Source organism: Ranitomeya imitator, chromosome 3 (assembly GCF_032444005.1).
Source record: "Ranitomeya imitator isolate aRanImi1 chromosome 3, aRanImi1.pri, whole genome shotgun sequence".
Taxonomy (NCBI): Eukaryota; Metazoa; Chordata; class Amphibia; order Anura; family Dendrobatidae; genus Ranitomeya; species Ranitomeya imitator.
Genome location: NC_091284.1, coordinates 547987868 through 548002572, shown reverse-complemented (window position 1 = coordinate 548002572; position 14705 = coordinate 547987868). Strand labels below are relative to the sequence as shown.

At 42.9% G+C, this 14705-nt stretch overlaps 1 protein-coding gene across 2 annotated transcripts in view; it reads left to right on the top strand.

Annotated features, from left to right (window-relative positions):
- Positions 1-14295, top strand: part of TFDP1 (transcription factor Dp-1) — a 156380-nt gene extending 142085 nt beyond the window's left edge. For both annotated transcript variants that reach the window (XM_069757876.1, XM_069757877.1), the window contains exons 11-12: positions 359-440; positions 13115-14295. In XM_069757876.1, coding sequence (XP_069613977.1) covers positions 359-440; positions 13115-13256 — 224 coding nt within the window. In that variant the 3' untranslated portion in view covers positions 13257-14295. The remainder of the gene's footprint in view (positions 1-358; positions 441-13114) is intronic.
- The last annotated feature ends 410 nt before the right edge of the window (positions 14296-14705 follow it).

Sequence of the window (14705 nt, the reverse complement as noted above, 5' to 3'; positions counted from 1 at the left end):
TAAGTGATGAAGGAGCAGACCGCTTCAACATTGGGCAGCCATTTTAGCTAAATCACTCATGACTAAAGAAATGTTCACTTGTAGAAATGTAGTTTACTTTTTTGGCCACCTGCATTTCCTTTTAAAGCTCAAAGATCGCTAAGACCAAATGCGGTATTACTGGGTAATCCATATTTATTTGGTTATTCTTCCATGATTTTACTTTCAACAATGGAATAGCTGCATTCGGCAGTTACATAAAAAACACATTCTTCCAGGTACCATAGCGTAACTATAGACGGTCAAGTAGACTGATTGCAAAATTGTATTACTTATTAAGCAGTATCTAATTGGCACAATTTTTTTTTCTTCTTTTTAGAAATGGCTCAGGGATCCATCAGTAGTGTGTATGTGTCGTCTACTTCAGGTTCAGTGTCGAATGGTCGAAGGTTTTCTGCCAGGTAAAAAGCTTACATTTACCAAAATGCTTCCCTTATGGCCAATGATCCTTCTTGATCTAGCCATGTCCACAAATTATGGTTGTGACTGTTTTTTTGTGTTTGCCCTCCGTTGAACACTACCTTGCAACGTGTTAAAAAATAATCTAGGTTACAAATTGGGTAACTTTGTAAAGATATTGCACCGCCTCCCTCATGATATCTTAGTGATCCTGCTAATTTTGTGTTCTCAGTGTGTTGCTGTTTGTGGGAAAATCTAATCTCACAGTGCACTAAATAAAGATATTGCAAAAGTTCACAGCAAAAATGTCCCCTGTCATGTGGAATTGAAGAGGTTTTCCCATAAATTAACCCCTTAAGGTACCTTCACACTAAACGACGCTGCAACGATCCAGACAACGATCCGGATCGCTGCAGCGTCGCTGTTTGGTCGCTGGAGAGCTGTCACAGACAGCTCTCCAGCGACCAACTATGCCGGTAACCAGGGTAAACATTGGGTTACTAAGCGCAGGGCCGCGCTTAGTAACCCGATGTTTACCCTGGTTACCATCCTAAAAGTAAAAAAAACGCTTCATACTTACCTTCCGCTGTCTGTCCTCGGCGCTCTGCTTCTATGTACTGGCTGTGAGCACAGCGGCCGGAAAGCTGAGCGGTGACGTCACCGCTCTGCTTTCCGGCCGCTGTGCTCACAGTGAGTGCAGGAAAGCACAGCGCCGAGGGACAGACAGCGGAAGGTAAGTATGAAGTGTTTGTTTTGTTTTACTTTTAGGATGGTAACCAGGGTAAACATCAGGTTACTAAGTGCGGCCCTGCACTTAGTAACCCGATGTTTACCCTGGTTACCAGCGAAGACATCGCTGAATCGGTGTCACACACGCCGATTCAGCGATGTCAGCGGGAGAGCCAGCGACCAAATAAAGTTCTGGCCTTTTAGCCCCGACCAACGACATCACAGCAGGATTCTGATCGCTGCTGCATGTCAAACTGAACGATATCGCTAGCGATATCGTTTAGTGTGAAGGTACCTTTAGTGACAGAGCCAATTTTGTACTTAATGAACAAGCCAATTTTTACAATTCTGACCACGCTTACTTTAACCCCTTCCCGACCTTTGACGCCACGTAGGCGTCATGAAAGTCGGTGCCAATCCGACCCATGACGCCTATGTGGCGTCATGGAAAGATCGCGTCCCTGCAGGCCGGGTGAAAGGGTTAACTCCCATTTCACCCGATCTGCAGGGACAGGGGGAGTGGTAGTTTAGCCCAGGGGGGGTGGCTTCACCCCCTCGTGGCTACGATCGCTCTGATTGGCTGTTGAAAGTGAAACTGCCAATCAGAGCGATTTGTAATATTTCACCTATTATAACGGGTGAAATATTACAATCCAGCCATGGCCGATGCTGCAATATCATCGGCCATGGCTGGAAATACTAATGTGCCCCCACCCCACCGATCGCCCCCCGATCTGTCCGGTACACTGCTCCGGCTCCCCTCTGTCCTGTGCTCCGCTCCCCCCCGTGCTCTTGTCCGCTCCCCCCGTGCTTCAATCACCCCCCCGTGCTCCGATCACCCCCCCTGCACTCCGATCCACCCCCCTCCGTGCTCCGTTCCACCCCCCCGTGCTCCGTTCTACCCCCCCCCCCCCCCCGTGCTCCGTTCCACCCCTCCCGCGCTCCGATTCACCCCCCCCCCATGCTCCGATCCGATTATATCTCAGTGATCAAAATTAAAAAAATAATAAATGACCCCCCCCCCCCCCTTTGTCACCCCCATAGATAGGGACAATAAAAAAAATAAAGATTTTTTTTTTCCCACTAATGTTAGAATAGGGTTAGGGGTAGGGTTAGGGCTAGGGTTAGGGGTAGGGCAAGGGTTTAGGGCTGGGGTTAGGGTTTCGGTATGTGCACACGTATTCTGGTCCTCTGCGGATTTTTCCGCTGCGGATTTGATAAATCCGCAGTGCTAAACCGCTGCAGATTTATCGCGGATTTACCGCGTTTTTTCTGCGCATTTCACTGCGATTTTACAACTGCGATTTTCTATTTGAGCAGTTGTAAAACCGCTGCGGAATCCGCACAAAGAAGTGACATGCTGCGGAATGTAAACCGCTGCGTTTCCGTGCAGTTTTTCCGCAGCGTGTGTACAGCGATTTTTGTTTCCCATAGGTTTACATTGAACTGTAAACTCATGGGAAACTGCTGCGGATCCGCAGCGTTTTCCGCAGCGTGTGCACATACCTTTAGAATTAGGCCATGTGCACACGGTGCGGATTTGGCTGCGGATCCGCAGTGGATTGGCCGCTGCGGATTCGCAGCAGTGTTCCATCAGGTGTACAGTACCATGTAAACATATGGAAACCAAATCCGCTGTGCCCATGGTGCGGAAAATACAGCACGGAAACGCTGCGTTGTATTTTCCGCAGCATGTCAATTCTTTGTGCGGATTCCGCAGCGTTTTACACCTGTTCCTCAATAGGAATCCGCAGGTGAAATCCGCACAAAAAACACTGGAAATCCGCGGAAAATCCGCAGGTAAAACGCAGTGCCTTTTACCCGCGGATTTTTCAAAAATGATGCTGAAAAATCTCACACGAATCCGCAACGTGGGCACATAACCTTAGGGTTAGGGTTGGAATTAGGGTTGTGGTTAGGGGTGTGTTGTGGTTAGGGTTGTGATTAGGGTTATGGCTACAGTTGGGATTAGGGTTGTGGCTAGGGTTAGGGGTGTGTTGGGGTTAGGGTTGTGGTTAGGGGTGTGTTGGGGTTAGGGTTGTGATTAGGGTTATGGCTACAGTTGGGATTAGGGTTGTGGCTAGGGTTAGGGGTGTGTTGGGGTTAGGGTTGTGGTTAGGGGTGTGTTGGGGTAAGGGTTGTGATTAGGGTTATGGCTACAGTTGGGATTAGGGTTAGGGGTGTGTTGGGGTTAGTGTTGGAGGTAGAATTGAGGGGTTACCACTGTTTAGGCACATCAGGGGTCTCCAAACGCAACATGGCGCCACCATTGATCCCAGCCAATCTCGTATTCCAAAAGTCAAATGGTGCTCCCTCAATTCCGAGCCCTGACGTGTGCCCAAACAGTGGTTTACCCCCACATATGGGGTTTCAGTGTACTCAGGACAAACTGCGCAACAATTACTGGGGTCCAATTTCTCCTGATAACCTTGTGAAAATAAAAAAAATGCTTGCTAAAACATCATTTTTGAGGAAAGAAAAATGATTTATTATTTTCACGGCTCTACGTTGTAAACGTCTGTGAAGCACTTGGGGGTTCAAAGTGCTCACCACATATCTAGATAAGTTCCTTGGGGGGTCTAGTTTCTAAAATGGGGTCACTTGTGGGGGGTTTCTACTGTTTAGGCACACCAGGGGCTCTGCAAACGCAACGTGACGCCCGCAGACCATTCCATCAAAGTCTGCATTTCAAAAGTCACTACTTCCCTTCTGAGCCCCGACGTGTGCCCAAACAGTGGTTTACCTCCACACATGGGGTATCAGCGTACTCAGGAGAAACTGAACAACAACTTTTGGGGTCCAATTTCTCCTGTAACCCTTGGGAAAATTAAAAAATTCTGGGCTAAATAATTATTTTTGAGGAAAGAAAACGTATTTATTATTTTCACGGCTCTGCATTATAAACTTCTGTGAAGCACTTGGGGGTTCAAAGTGCTCACCACACATCTAGATTAGTTCCTTTCGGGGTCTAGTTTCCAAAAGGGGGTCACTTGTGGGGGGTTTCTACTGTTAAGCCACATCAGGGGCTCTGCAAACGCAACGTGACGCCCACAGAGCATTCCATCAAAGTCTGCATTTCAAAACGTCACTACTTCACTTCCGAGCCCCGGCATGTGCCCAAACAGTGGTTTACCCCCACATATGGGGTATCCGCGTACTCAGGACAAACTGGACAACAACATTTGGGGTCCAATTTCTCCTATTACCCTTGGCAAAATAGGAAATTCCAGGCTAAAAAATCGTGTTTGAGGAAAGAAAAATTATTTTTTATTTTCATGGCTCTGCGTTATAAACTTCTGTGAAGCACCTGGGGGTTTAAAGTGCTCACTAGGCATCTAAATAAGTTCCTTGGGGGGTCTAGTTTTCAAAATGGGGTCACTTGTGGGGGAGCGCCAATGTTTAGGCACACAGGAGCTTTCCAAACGCGACATGGTGTCCGCTAACGATGGAGATAATTTTTCATTCAAAAAGTCAAATGGCGCTCCTTCCCTTCCGAGCCTTACCATGTGCCCAAACAGTGGTTTACCCCCACATATGAGGTATCAGTGTACTCAGGAGAAATTGCCCAACAAATTTTAGGATACATTTTATCCTGTTGCCCATGTGAAAATGAAAAAATTGAGGCTAAAAGAATTTTTTTGTGAAAAAAAAGTACTTTTTCATTTTTACGGATCAATTTGTGAAGCACCTGGGGGTTCAAAGTGCTCACTATGCATCTAGATAAGTTCCCTGGGGCGTCTAGTTTCCAAAATGGGGTCACTTGTGGGGGAGCTCCAATTTTTAGGCACACGGGGGCTCTCCAAACGTGACATGGTGTCCGCTAAAGAGTGGAGCCAATTTTTGATTCAAAAAGTCAAATGGCGCTCCTTCCCTTCCAAGCCCTGCCGTGCGCCCAAACAGTGGTTTACCCCCACATATGAGGTATCAGCGTACTCAGGACAAATTGGACAACAACTTACGTGGTTCAGGTTCTCCTTTTACCATTGGGAAAATAAAAAAATTGTTGCTAAAAGATAATTTTTGTGACTAAAAAGTTAAATGTTCATTTTTTTCCTTCCATGTTGCTTCTGCTGCTGTGAAGCACCTGAAGGGTTAATAAACTTCTGGAATGTGGTTTTGAGTACCTTGAGGGGTGCAGTTTTTAGAATGGTGTCACTTTTGGGTATTTTAAGCCATATAGACCCCTCAAACTGACTTCAAATGTGAGGTGGTCCCTAAAAAAATGGTTTTGTAAATTTCGTTGTAAAAATGAGAAATCGCTGGTCAAATTTTAACCCTTATAACTTCCTAGCAAAAAAAATTTTGTTTCCAAAATTGTGCTGATGTAAAGTATACATGTGGGAAATGTTATTTATTAACTATTTTGTGTCACATAACTCTCTGGTTTAACAGAATAAAAATTCAAAATGTGAAAATTGCGAAATTTTCAAAATTTTCGCCAAATTTCCGTTTTTATCACAAATAAACGCAGAATTTATTGACCTAAATTTACCACTAACATGAAGCCCAATATGTCACGAAAAAACAATCTCAGAACCGCTAGGATCCGTTGAAGCGTTCCTGAGTTATTACCTCATAAAGGGACACTGGTCAGAATTGCAAAAAACGGCAAGGTCTTTAAGGTCAAAATAGGCTGGGTCATGAAGGGGTTAAGGTTATAGCTCTGGAACGCTTCAACGGATTCCACTGATTTTGAGATCTTTTTCGTGACATTGTATTTCATGTTAGTGGTAAAATTGCTTGAATGTGAATTAAGTTTATTTATGAAAAAAATGGAAACTTTGCAAGAAGTTTGAAAATTTTGCAGTATTAAAACTTTGAATTTTTGTGCCCTTAAATCAGAGTTATATCACACAAAATAGTAACATTTCCAAAATTTCTATTTTACATCAGCACAATTTTGGAAGCATATTTTTGTTGTTAGGACTTTATAAGGGTTAAAAGTTTTCCAACAAAATTTACAAACCCTTTTTCTTTAGGGACCACCTCACATTTGAAGTGAGTTTGGGGGTCATTATGACAGAAAATACCAAAAAGTTACCGCATTCTAAAAACTTCACCCCTCAAGGTGCTCAATACCACATTCAAGAAGTTTATTAACCCTTCAGGTGCTTCACGAGAACTAAAGCAATGTGGAAGGAAAAAATGAACATTTTACTTTTTTCACCAAAAATGTATTTTAGACCCAAACTTTATTTTCACAAAGGTAATTAGAAAATGAACCACAAAATGTGTTGTGCAATTGCTTCTGAGTTCACCTATACCCCGTATGTGGGGGAAAGCCACTGTTTGGGCACATGACAGAGCTCAGAAGGGAGGGAACACAGTTTGACTTTTTGAACCCAAAATTGGCTGGAATCGATGGCGGGTGTGGAGACCCCCCTGATGTACCTAAACAGTGGAACCCCCCAATTCTAAACCTAATCCTAGCTCCAGCCATAGCCCCAGCGCCAACTCAAATGGAAATACATTTTTTAATTTTATTATTTTTTACCTAACTAAGGTGGTGATAAAGGGGGGTTTGATTTACTGTTTTGTTTTTTTGTTATATCACTGATGGGTTCAATGACTGTGATCAAAATTAACCAATAGGAAAAATCTCGTATTGTTGGCGGGTGCCAGCCGACAGAGTTCGGTGGGCACACTGCGCATGTGCCTGCCATTTTCTTCCTGGATGAGTACTTCGGGTGACAGAGCCAGAGGGTCCAGGGACACCGTAGGTACTGGGGGGCTCGGGGAACCCCATTTCTCTCTCCTCTGGTGTGCTAGATCATATCAGAGGAAAGAGAAATACTGTATTTTTCGGACTATAAGACGCACTTTTTTCCTCCCAAAATGTGGATGAAAATGGGGTTGCGTCTTATAGTCTGGATATATTGGCTCGGGAGGTGGGGGGAGAGGTATTGGAGGAGCAGCGGGTCACAGAGGCAGGAGCTGGCGGCTTCGACTAACTGCTGTGCCCACTGCTAAAGAGAAATTAATATGCACTGCATTCCACGCCCATGGGCGTGGAGGGCAATGAATATTCATTTCTTTCTGGCATAATGGTATGATTGATTGGCCCCATCGCAGTCCTGATATCCATGGCCCCATCAGAAAAGATAAAAAGAAAAAAAAAAACCTTACTATTACCTTCCTCTGCTTTCTCGCAGTCGCAGCTTCCTGCTCCGGTGCCATCAGCTGCTTAATGCTTGTAAGCAGCGCATGGAAGGGACATCATGCGCTGCTCACAAGAAGAGCACAGATGCTAGAATACTCACCGGGACTGTTCATCGCAGAGAGCGGTGAGTATCCATTCCTCTTCAGTAGCGTGCACTGTCAGCCGCCTGCTTCCTGCTGCAGCGGTCATGTGTGCCGATACTTAAGAGAAATGAATATATTGTGAGCAGCACATTAAAAAGCGGCACCGAGGAATAAGTACCCTTAACTGCTGCCATTAAAAGGCGTATCGGCGGTCGTTAAGCGGTTAGGCTGGGTTCACACTGCTGTGTGTGAACCCGTTTAACGGACTACGTTACACCGCGGCATAACGCGGTGTAACGTAGTCCGTTAACGCCGCCATTACTTGCAATGGCGAATGCATCGCTAGCGCTTGCCCACAATGGGCGTGCGCTAGCGATGTGCCGTCATTGAGTGACGGACCCGAGACGCGGGCTGCAGCGTTTCCGGGTCCGTCACTAGTAGCGCACTGCTAGCGCAGATGGAGCTAGCAGATGCTCCATCTGCGCTAGCGCAGTGCCAAGTCTGTACTTGCGTTAGTGCAGTCCGTTTAACGGATTTGTTGAACGGACTGCACAACGCAAGTGTGAACCTAGCCTTAAAGATAATTTTCAATAGATCTTTGAATAATAGCTTTCACAATTGGATGTGTTTTATTTTTTAAAGTTTCTGTGCTGAGATAATCTTATAAATGTGCTCCTGCTGTGTAATGGCTGTGTCTGACCGTACAGGTACATGGTCTGATCATACCACAGCTCCTGGACAGAAAGGAAGCAAAATAATATACAGACATTGCAGCACAGGGATCACAGCTGATTCTTTCTTTGAGGTAAAACAGTGCTTAAAGGGAAGGTGCCACCAGTTTCCTTGTAGTTTGCTTTTTTTGTGAAATTAAGCTTAAAATAGTAATTAAAATATATTAATGCAATGTTTGCAAACATTTCTATATGCCAAATATTATATATTTTCTTACAAACATATAATTACCACTAGGGGGAGCATTTTCCGTTTTAGACCTCAAGCAGCTGTAGGAAGACGTACCAGCTTTACTGTTAGCTGGAAAATTGTGGCAGCAACTGCTGACATCACAATTTCCCTCCCATTTTGGGTGTTCTAGTATCCCTTGGGCAGAATGAAGAGTAGCATCACAGGGCAGAGTCATTTTGTGTGTGACTGCCCTGTGATCTGCTATCATCAGCAGTTACTGTCTCTCTCTCCCATCAGTCTTCACATCTCTCTCACCCAGACTACATGTATCTCGCCCCCCCTCCACAAGTTCACTGCTAGCTGAGGGAAGAGTCACAGCCCTTGCTGACAGCTCCTGCTGGGATAATGCTTATCATACTGTTCCTCCTAGATGTCTTTGCAGTCTCTGATACTCTGCAGCTTTTCTCCAGCATTTTACTCCTATCAATCTAGTATTTGTTCTGAAGCAGTACTGCTTCTGTTATCATATCCTAATGACAGACAGACAAATTGACAGCCGAGGGCTCCATGAAAATGGCAGCAGAAGACTCCCACTACTGTAAATTGTGCAGCCCACAGAGTGCCCAGTTCACAGCAGTGACTGCTCCATTACAATAGATAGGGTCAATGGCGGTCTGTTATCTCCTATGACCATGAGGTGTCGTGTTATGACACTGATAGTGTCATGCTGCTGCTGTGAAAGCAAGATGTCAGCACTGGAGCTTTCTTTAAGCTCCTATAACACACAAAATGTGTTTCAAATGCAAACAAATCTTGGTTATAACAGCATGTTATGCTACATTACATTGATTTATTAATGATCTACAAACGCAGTACCTTCCCTTTGAAATCAGGCAGTGAAATGTTTTACCTCACAAAAAGAATCAGCTGTGATCCCCTGCTATAGTGTCTGTATACTCTTGCTTCCTCCCCTGCCCAGGAGCTGTGGTATGATCAGACCATGTCCCTGTACGGTCACACACAGCCATTACACAGTACACAGCAGGGGCATAATTATATGATGAGCTCAAGACAGTAATATTCTATTTTTAGCAAATCAAATTGTGGAAATTATTTTTGTTGTAAGATGTATTATTAATTTAAATCTCTTGTTCACAGGAAAACCCCTTTTATTCTAAGTTCACGCTATGCATTTTTTTTTTTTTTTGCAACAAAACCCGCACTCTTTGCAGAAGCGAACCAGCGTCAAAAACACATGTTTTGGTGCAGATTTTGTTGCGCTTTTCAGGATCCCAGAGTTCAGCTCTGCCTCCACCACAGAAGCATGAACACAGGTCACCAATACAATACATATCTTCATGAAAAAATACACATACAAATGTAACAGCTGAGCGAGGTGTATTGGTTTGTTATAATTTACCTAAGACCCTGGCAGTGCATTGAGTTTGTAGGACAGTTTCACTCTGCTGAACCTTGGAATTGCTCAGGCATTGTGCACCCTCACACCTTGGTGAGCCACAGGCATTATTCAATTTCACACCTTTTGTTGGCCAATGTTTACTTTGTATGCATCACTAATTTAATTCAACTGCCATCTCAGGTGGCCAAGACAAAATGGTAACCTCAAAAATTTATAAAAATAAATGAGTTTCATATACTTTTGTACTTCCTTTCTTCATTTTGTTAATTTTGTCTCTGAAAGTGACATGCTTTATTTCCAAAAAAAACATGCAAAACTGAAAAAATTATGACAAGAGTGTATACATGAGATTTCTGAAATCTTATAGGCTTTGCTGGTACTGTGAAAAACGGCTGTAAATCAGCATAAAAAGCGCCCATTGTGAACTTAGCCTAAAAGGGTATTCTCAAGTTGCTTCATAAGCGGCTCACTATATTTGCATATAAAGATAACATTGCATTTGAACAAGCATAAATGTGTCAGGAAAGTTAGAGCCATGATCATAAACTTCCCATGTCAGGAGCTGAAGGAAAGGGAGATGAGCAGCTTACTGCTTCATAGAAATCAATGTACTGGAGAAATGTGGCTTGGATGTTAGTGTAACTCGTCTCCTAGAATGTAAGGCTAGGTTCACATTGCGTTAGTGCAATCAGTTTAGCGGATACGCTAACGGATTGCGCTAACGCAATGTCCAAAAAGGGATTGCGTTCGGCAGTCCCGCTAGCGCAGATGCCCGATCTGCGCTAGCGAGGAAAGGACCCTGAACGCTGCAAGCAGCGTTCAAGGTCTGTCCGAAACTAACTGCACATCGCAGACGCATGCCAAAAATGGCATATGTTTGCGATGCGTTAGCGATCCATTAGCACATTGCAGTCAATGGGAGCGCTAACGGATCCGTTACATAGCGTTAATTGCGACAATTGCTCCATGTAACGGAGTCCGTTAGCGGACACCCACTAACGCAATGTGAACCTAGCCTTACTACTGCACATACTTGACTAGGCTCTCTGAAACAAGCTGTACATGGTGTAAGCCAGTGTTCCCCAAGTCCGGTCCTCAAGAGCCACCAACAGGTCATGTTTTCAGGATTTCCTGAGTATTGCACAGGTGATGGAATTATTGCCTGTGCAATACTAAGGAAATCCTGAAAACATGATCTGTTGGTGGCTCTTGAGGACCGGACTTGGGGAATACTGGTGTAAGCTAAAAGCTCTCACAGCAGGTAGAAAATGAAAATAAATTGCCCACTTGCTTGTTTTCTTGCTGTCTAAAGCAATGTAATAACATGAGACTACCCCTTCAGCAAAATTGAATGCGACCATGGAAAGTTGTACAAAGCAGTCATTGGGGATCCAGTTTTTGGCCAATGTTGGCCTGTCAACTCTATTATAGAGATTCTCCCGGAATAAAAAAAAAATGTAAACCACTAAAGCAAATATAATTTTTAATTTATTAAATACCTTTTTGATTAGCAATAGAATTTTGATAGTACAGGTAGCTGTGAGGTGTGTTGGTAGCTGCAACCCCCTTCATGTCTAAAGAGAGGCTGCTCATACTACTTTTCCACTGCTGTCTAGCATAATTTTCTGATCTGACACTGGAGATAGCAGATGTTTTGAGATAAGATGGTGCTCACACTGCTGTACATGCAATCCTTGTGACTGATCTAATACTGGAGATGTCAGGGGTGCTCAGGTAAAAAGAGGCTGCTCACACTGCTGTCCACCCATCTATCTGATCAAATACAGTGATATCAGGTGTGTTGAGGTATGAAGAGGCTGCTCACACTGCTGTCCACCCATCTATCTGATCAATGACAGTGATATCAGGTGTGTTGAGGTATGAAGAGGCTGCTCACACTGCTGTCCACCCATCTATCTGATCAATGACAGTGATATCAGGTGTGTTGAGGTATGAAGAGGCTGCTCACACTGCTGTCCACCCATCTATCTGATCAATGACAGTGATATCAGGTGTGTTGAGGTATGAAGAGGCTGCTCACACTGCTGTCCACCCATTTATCTGATCAATGACAGTGATATCAGGTGTGTTGAGGTATGAAGAGGCTGCTCACACTGCTGCCTGTATATCTTATCTAATAGTGGAGATATCAGGGGTGTGGAGGTAAGAAATGGCAGCTCACACTGATGTCCACAATGTCTTTCTGAGTGTTGAGTGACTGCTATGACCTGGTGATAACCTATACAATGAACTGTCATCTTCGGGTCACAGCAGCATCCCTGCTTTCAGATAGGCAGGGTGTAATGCAGTTTCCGCTGCCTTTTCTTACCTCAACACTCCTGGTATCTCCTGTATAAGATATCCATGTGGACAGCAGTGTGAGCTTCCATTTCTTACCTCCACCCCCCTGATATCTCCACTATTTAGATCAGATATACAGACAGCAGTGTGAGCAGCCTCTTCATACCTCAACACACCTGATATCCCTGTTTTGATTAGATAGATGGGTGGACAGCAGTGTGAGCAGCCTCTTCTTATCTTAGCACCCCTGGTATCTCCATTATTAGATCACATGGCAGGGTGGACTGCAGTGTGAGCAGCATCTTGTTTTCAACACACATGGTTTACTAATAATATAATTTCATTTATATAGCGCCAACATATTCCGCAGCGCTTTACAAATTATAGAGGGGACTTGTACAGACAATAGACATTACAGCATAACAGAAATACAGTTCAAAACAGATACCAGGAGGAATGAGGGCCCTGCTCGCAAGCTTACAAACTATGAGGAAAAGGGGAGACACAAGAGGTGGATGGTAACAATTGCTTTAGTTATTCGGACCGGCCATAGTGTAAGGCTCGGGTGTTCATGTAAAGCTGCATGAACCAGTTAACTGCCTAAGTATGAATAAATGTACTAATAAATCAAAATGTACATTGCGATCACATCTTCCTACATATAAAGAGAGGGGGTAGAAAGGGAAGAGCTTCCTGCTACACATGCCCACAGGCAGATGTCTTACTAACATTCTAGAACAGGTTTCTGTTAGTGAAACAAGATGGCGAGCAATTTAGTAATTTGACAGTTATTTGAATTTAGGAATTTATTTAGAAGTGTTTCCATTAGCTTTTTTTTCATTCCCACTAAACTCATATAATCCTGAAATCCTATGTTACTGAACACCTAATTTGCATTTCTCTAGAATAGTACATTGGATCACTGATACCAAGGTATCATTTTATTCGTCTTTCTATGACCTGCATCACTACATAGACAGCTTAGGAGGCTTGGCCCTTCTGACAGATTCTCCCTTTAACATATCAGGCTGTGGATAATATTTGTTTGCACACAACATGATACAATACTTTGTTTTGCAGTGACTTGACCACAGATGGGATGCTGGCAACCAGTTCCAATGGGTCACAGTACAGCAGCTCCAGGGTGGAGACACCCGTCTCTTATGTTGGAGAGGAGGAAGATGAGGATGATGATGACTTTGAGAATGATGATGATGACTGATGTGAAATGTGTTCAGTAGAAAAAAAAAGCTACAAGAACTTTGTTTTGTGTGTTTCTTTTTCCTCTTGTTTAACATCACTGCTGAGAAAAAAAATTGCTAAGGCAACTTATTGTAACAAAGCAAAGGTTTTTCTAATCTAGGTAATTTTTCCTATTTCCATTTTTGTGCAGTGACTGTTTGAATACATTTATTTTTATTCTAAATGTTTTTTTTTTTTATTTCTGCCCCTTAATATTACATCATTTCATCACTGATGTATTGTCCCTTGAGATACAGAATAAAATGTCCTGCTTATGTGGAAAGAAATGAAACACAATGTTCAGATTTGGCGTTTATTCAGTTCAATAATGTGGGGTAAGGTATGGTTTTATGAAATCATGCAACGTCCCATGCCACTTTTTTTTCAATTTGCATATGAAATTCACATAATGTAAACTATAGCCATTTTTTATGCTTTCTCTTGTATATGTTTTGGAGGAAAATGACATACATTTTCTGGCAAAGGATTCTTCTGCAATGCTGGAGCAGCCATGTGAAAAGTCCAGAAGGTTGCTATATACAGTATATAATTATAAATATTGCTTATAGTATAATTTGCCTGAATTCTTCCAGGTAAACTTTTAGATTTTTTTGTTGTTATATATATATTACATAATTATCATTTTAATGTGTTCTGAAGCAAATGTTTTGTATTTGTTTCCTAAACATGCATTCTAATCTATTATAATGTTAAAATTACAGCGTTTTTAAGCTTTTTTTTTCTTTTTTTTCTTCTCCCCTTGCCCTTCTGGATTTGTGAATCGTGTTTAGCAGTTCATATTTTATATGATGAATTTCAAGGCAAGCTGTAGTAGTTTCAGATAAATTCATGAAATGGTTGACTGCACAAATGCTTTCAGCTGCCTGCTGAGATATAATAATCTTTTTATTGGAACATAAATACTTATGTAATTTTATTAACTATACAGAGACTTATAAATGATTTGTTTAACTTGGCACTGTTAGTTTTATTAATAAAAAAGTGCATGGGCATTAAAAGTTGCTTTTTAATTTCAAAGAAATTTGTTAAAAAAAAGTTTGAAACTTGCTTAAAGAGAACCTGTCATCAGGATTATTCATGTTAAACCAAAGGTACAGGCATACTGGTGCATTCATACTCATTTAATAGGTAGCTTCAATGTAGAAATCTGCAGCCTTGTTTTTCTTAAATCCTCAGAAGTTTTGGATTCCTAAACTACGTGCATTAGGGCAGGACTGCAGGTAAGTTGTTTGGCTCTGCCATGGCGCCTCCACTGTCTGTTATCTTTACCTTCAATTAAATTTCTCGCTGGCTCTTGCGCAGATTGATCTGGTTGCGGGCATCAGGAAAATGGCGCATGTGCAGATCAACTTCCGGTGGTTGACTGTAAAATGGTGCCTGTGGCGGTGCATGCCCAGAATGAGATCTC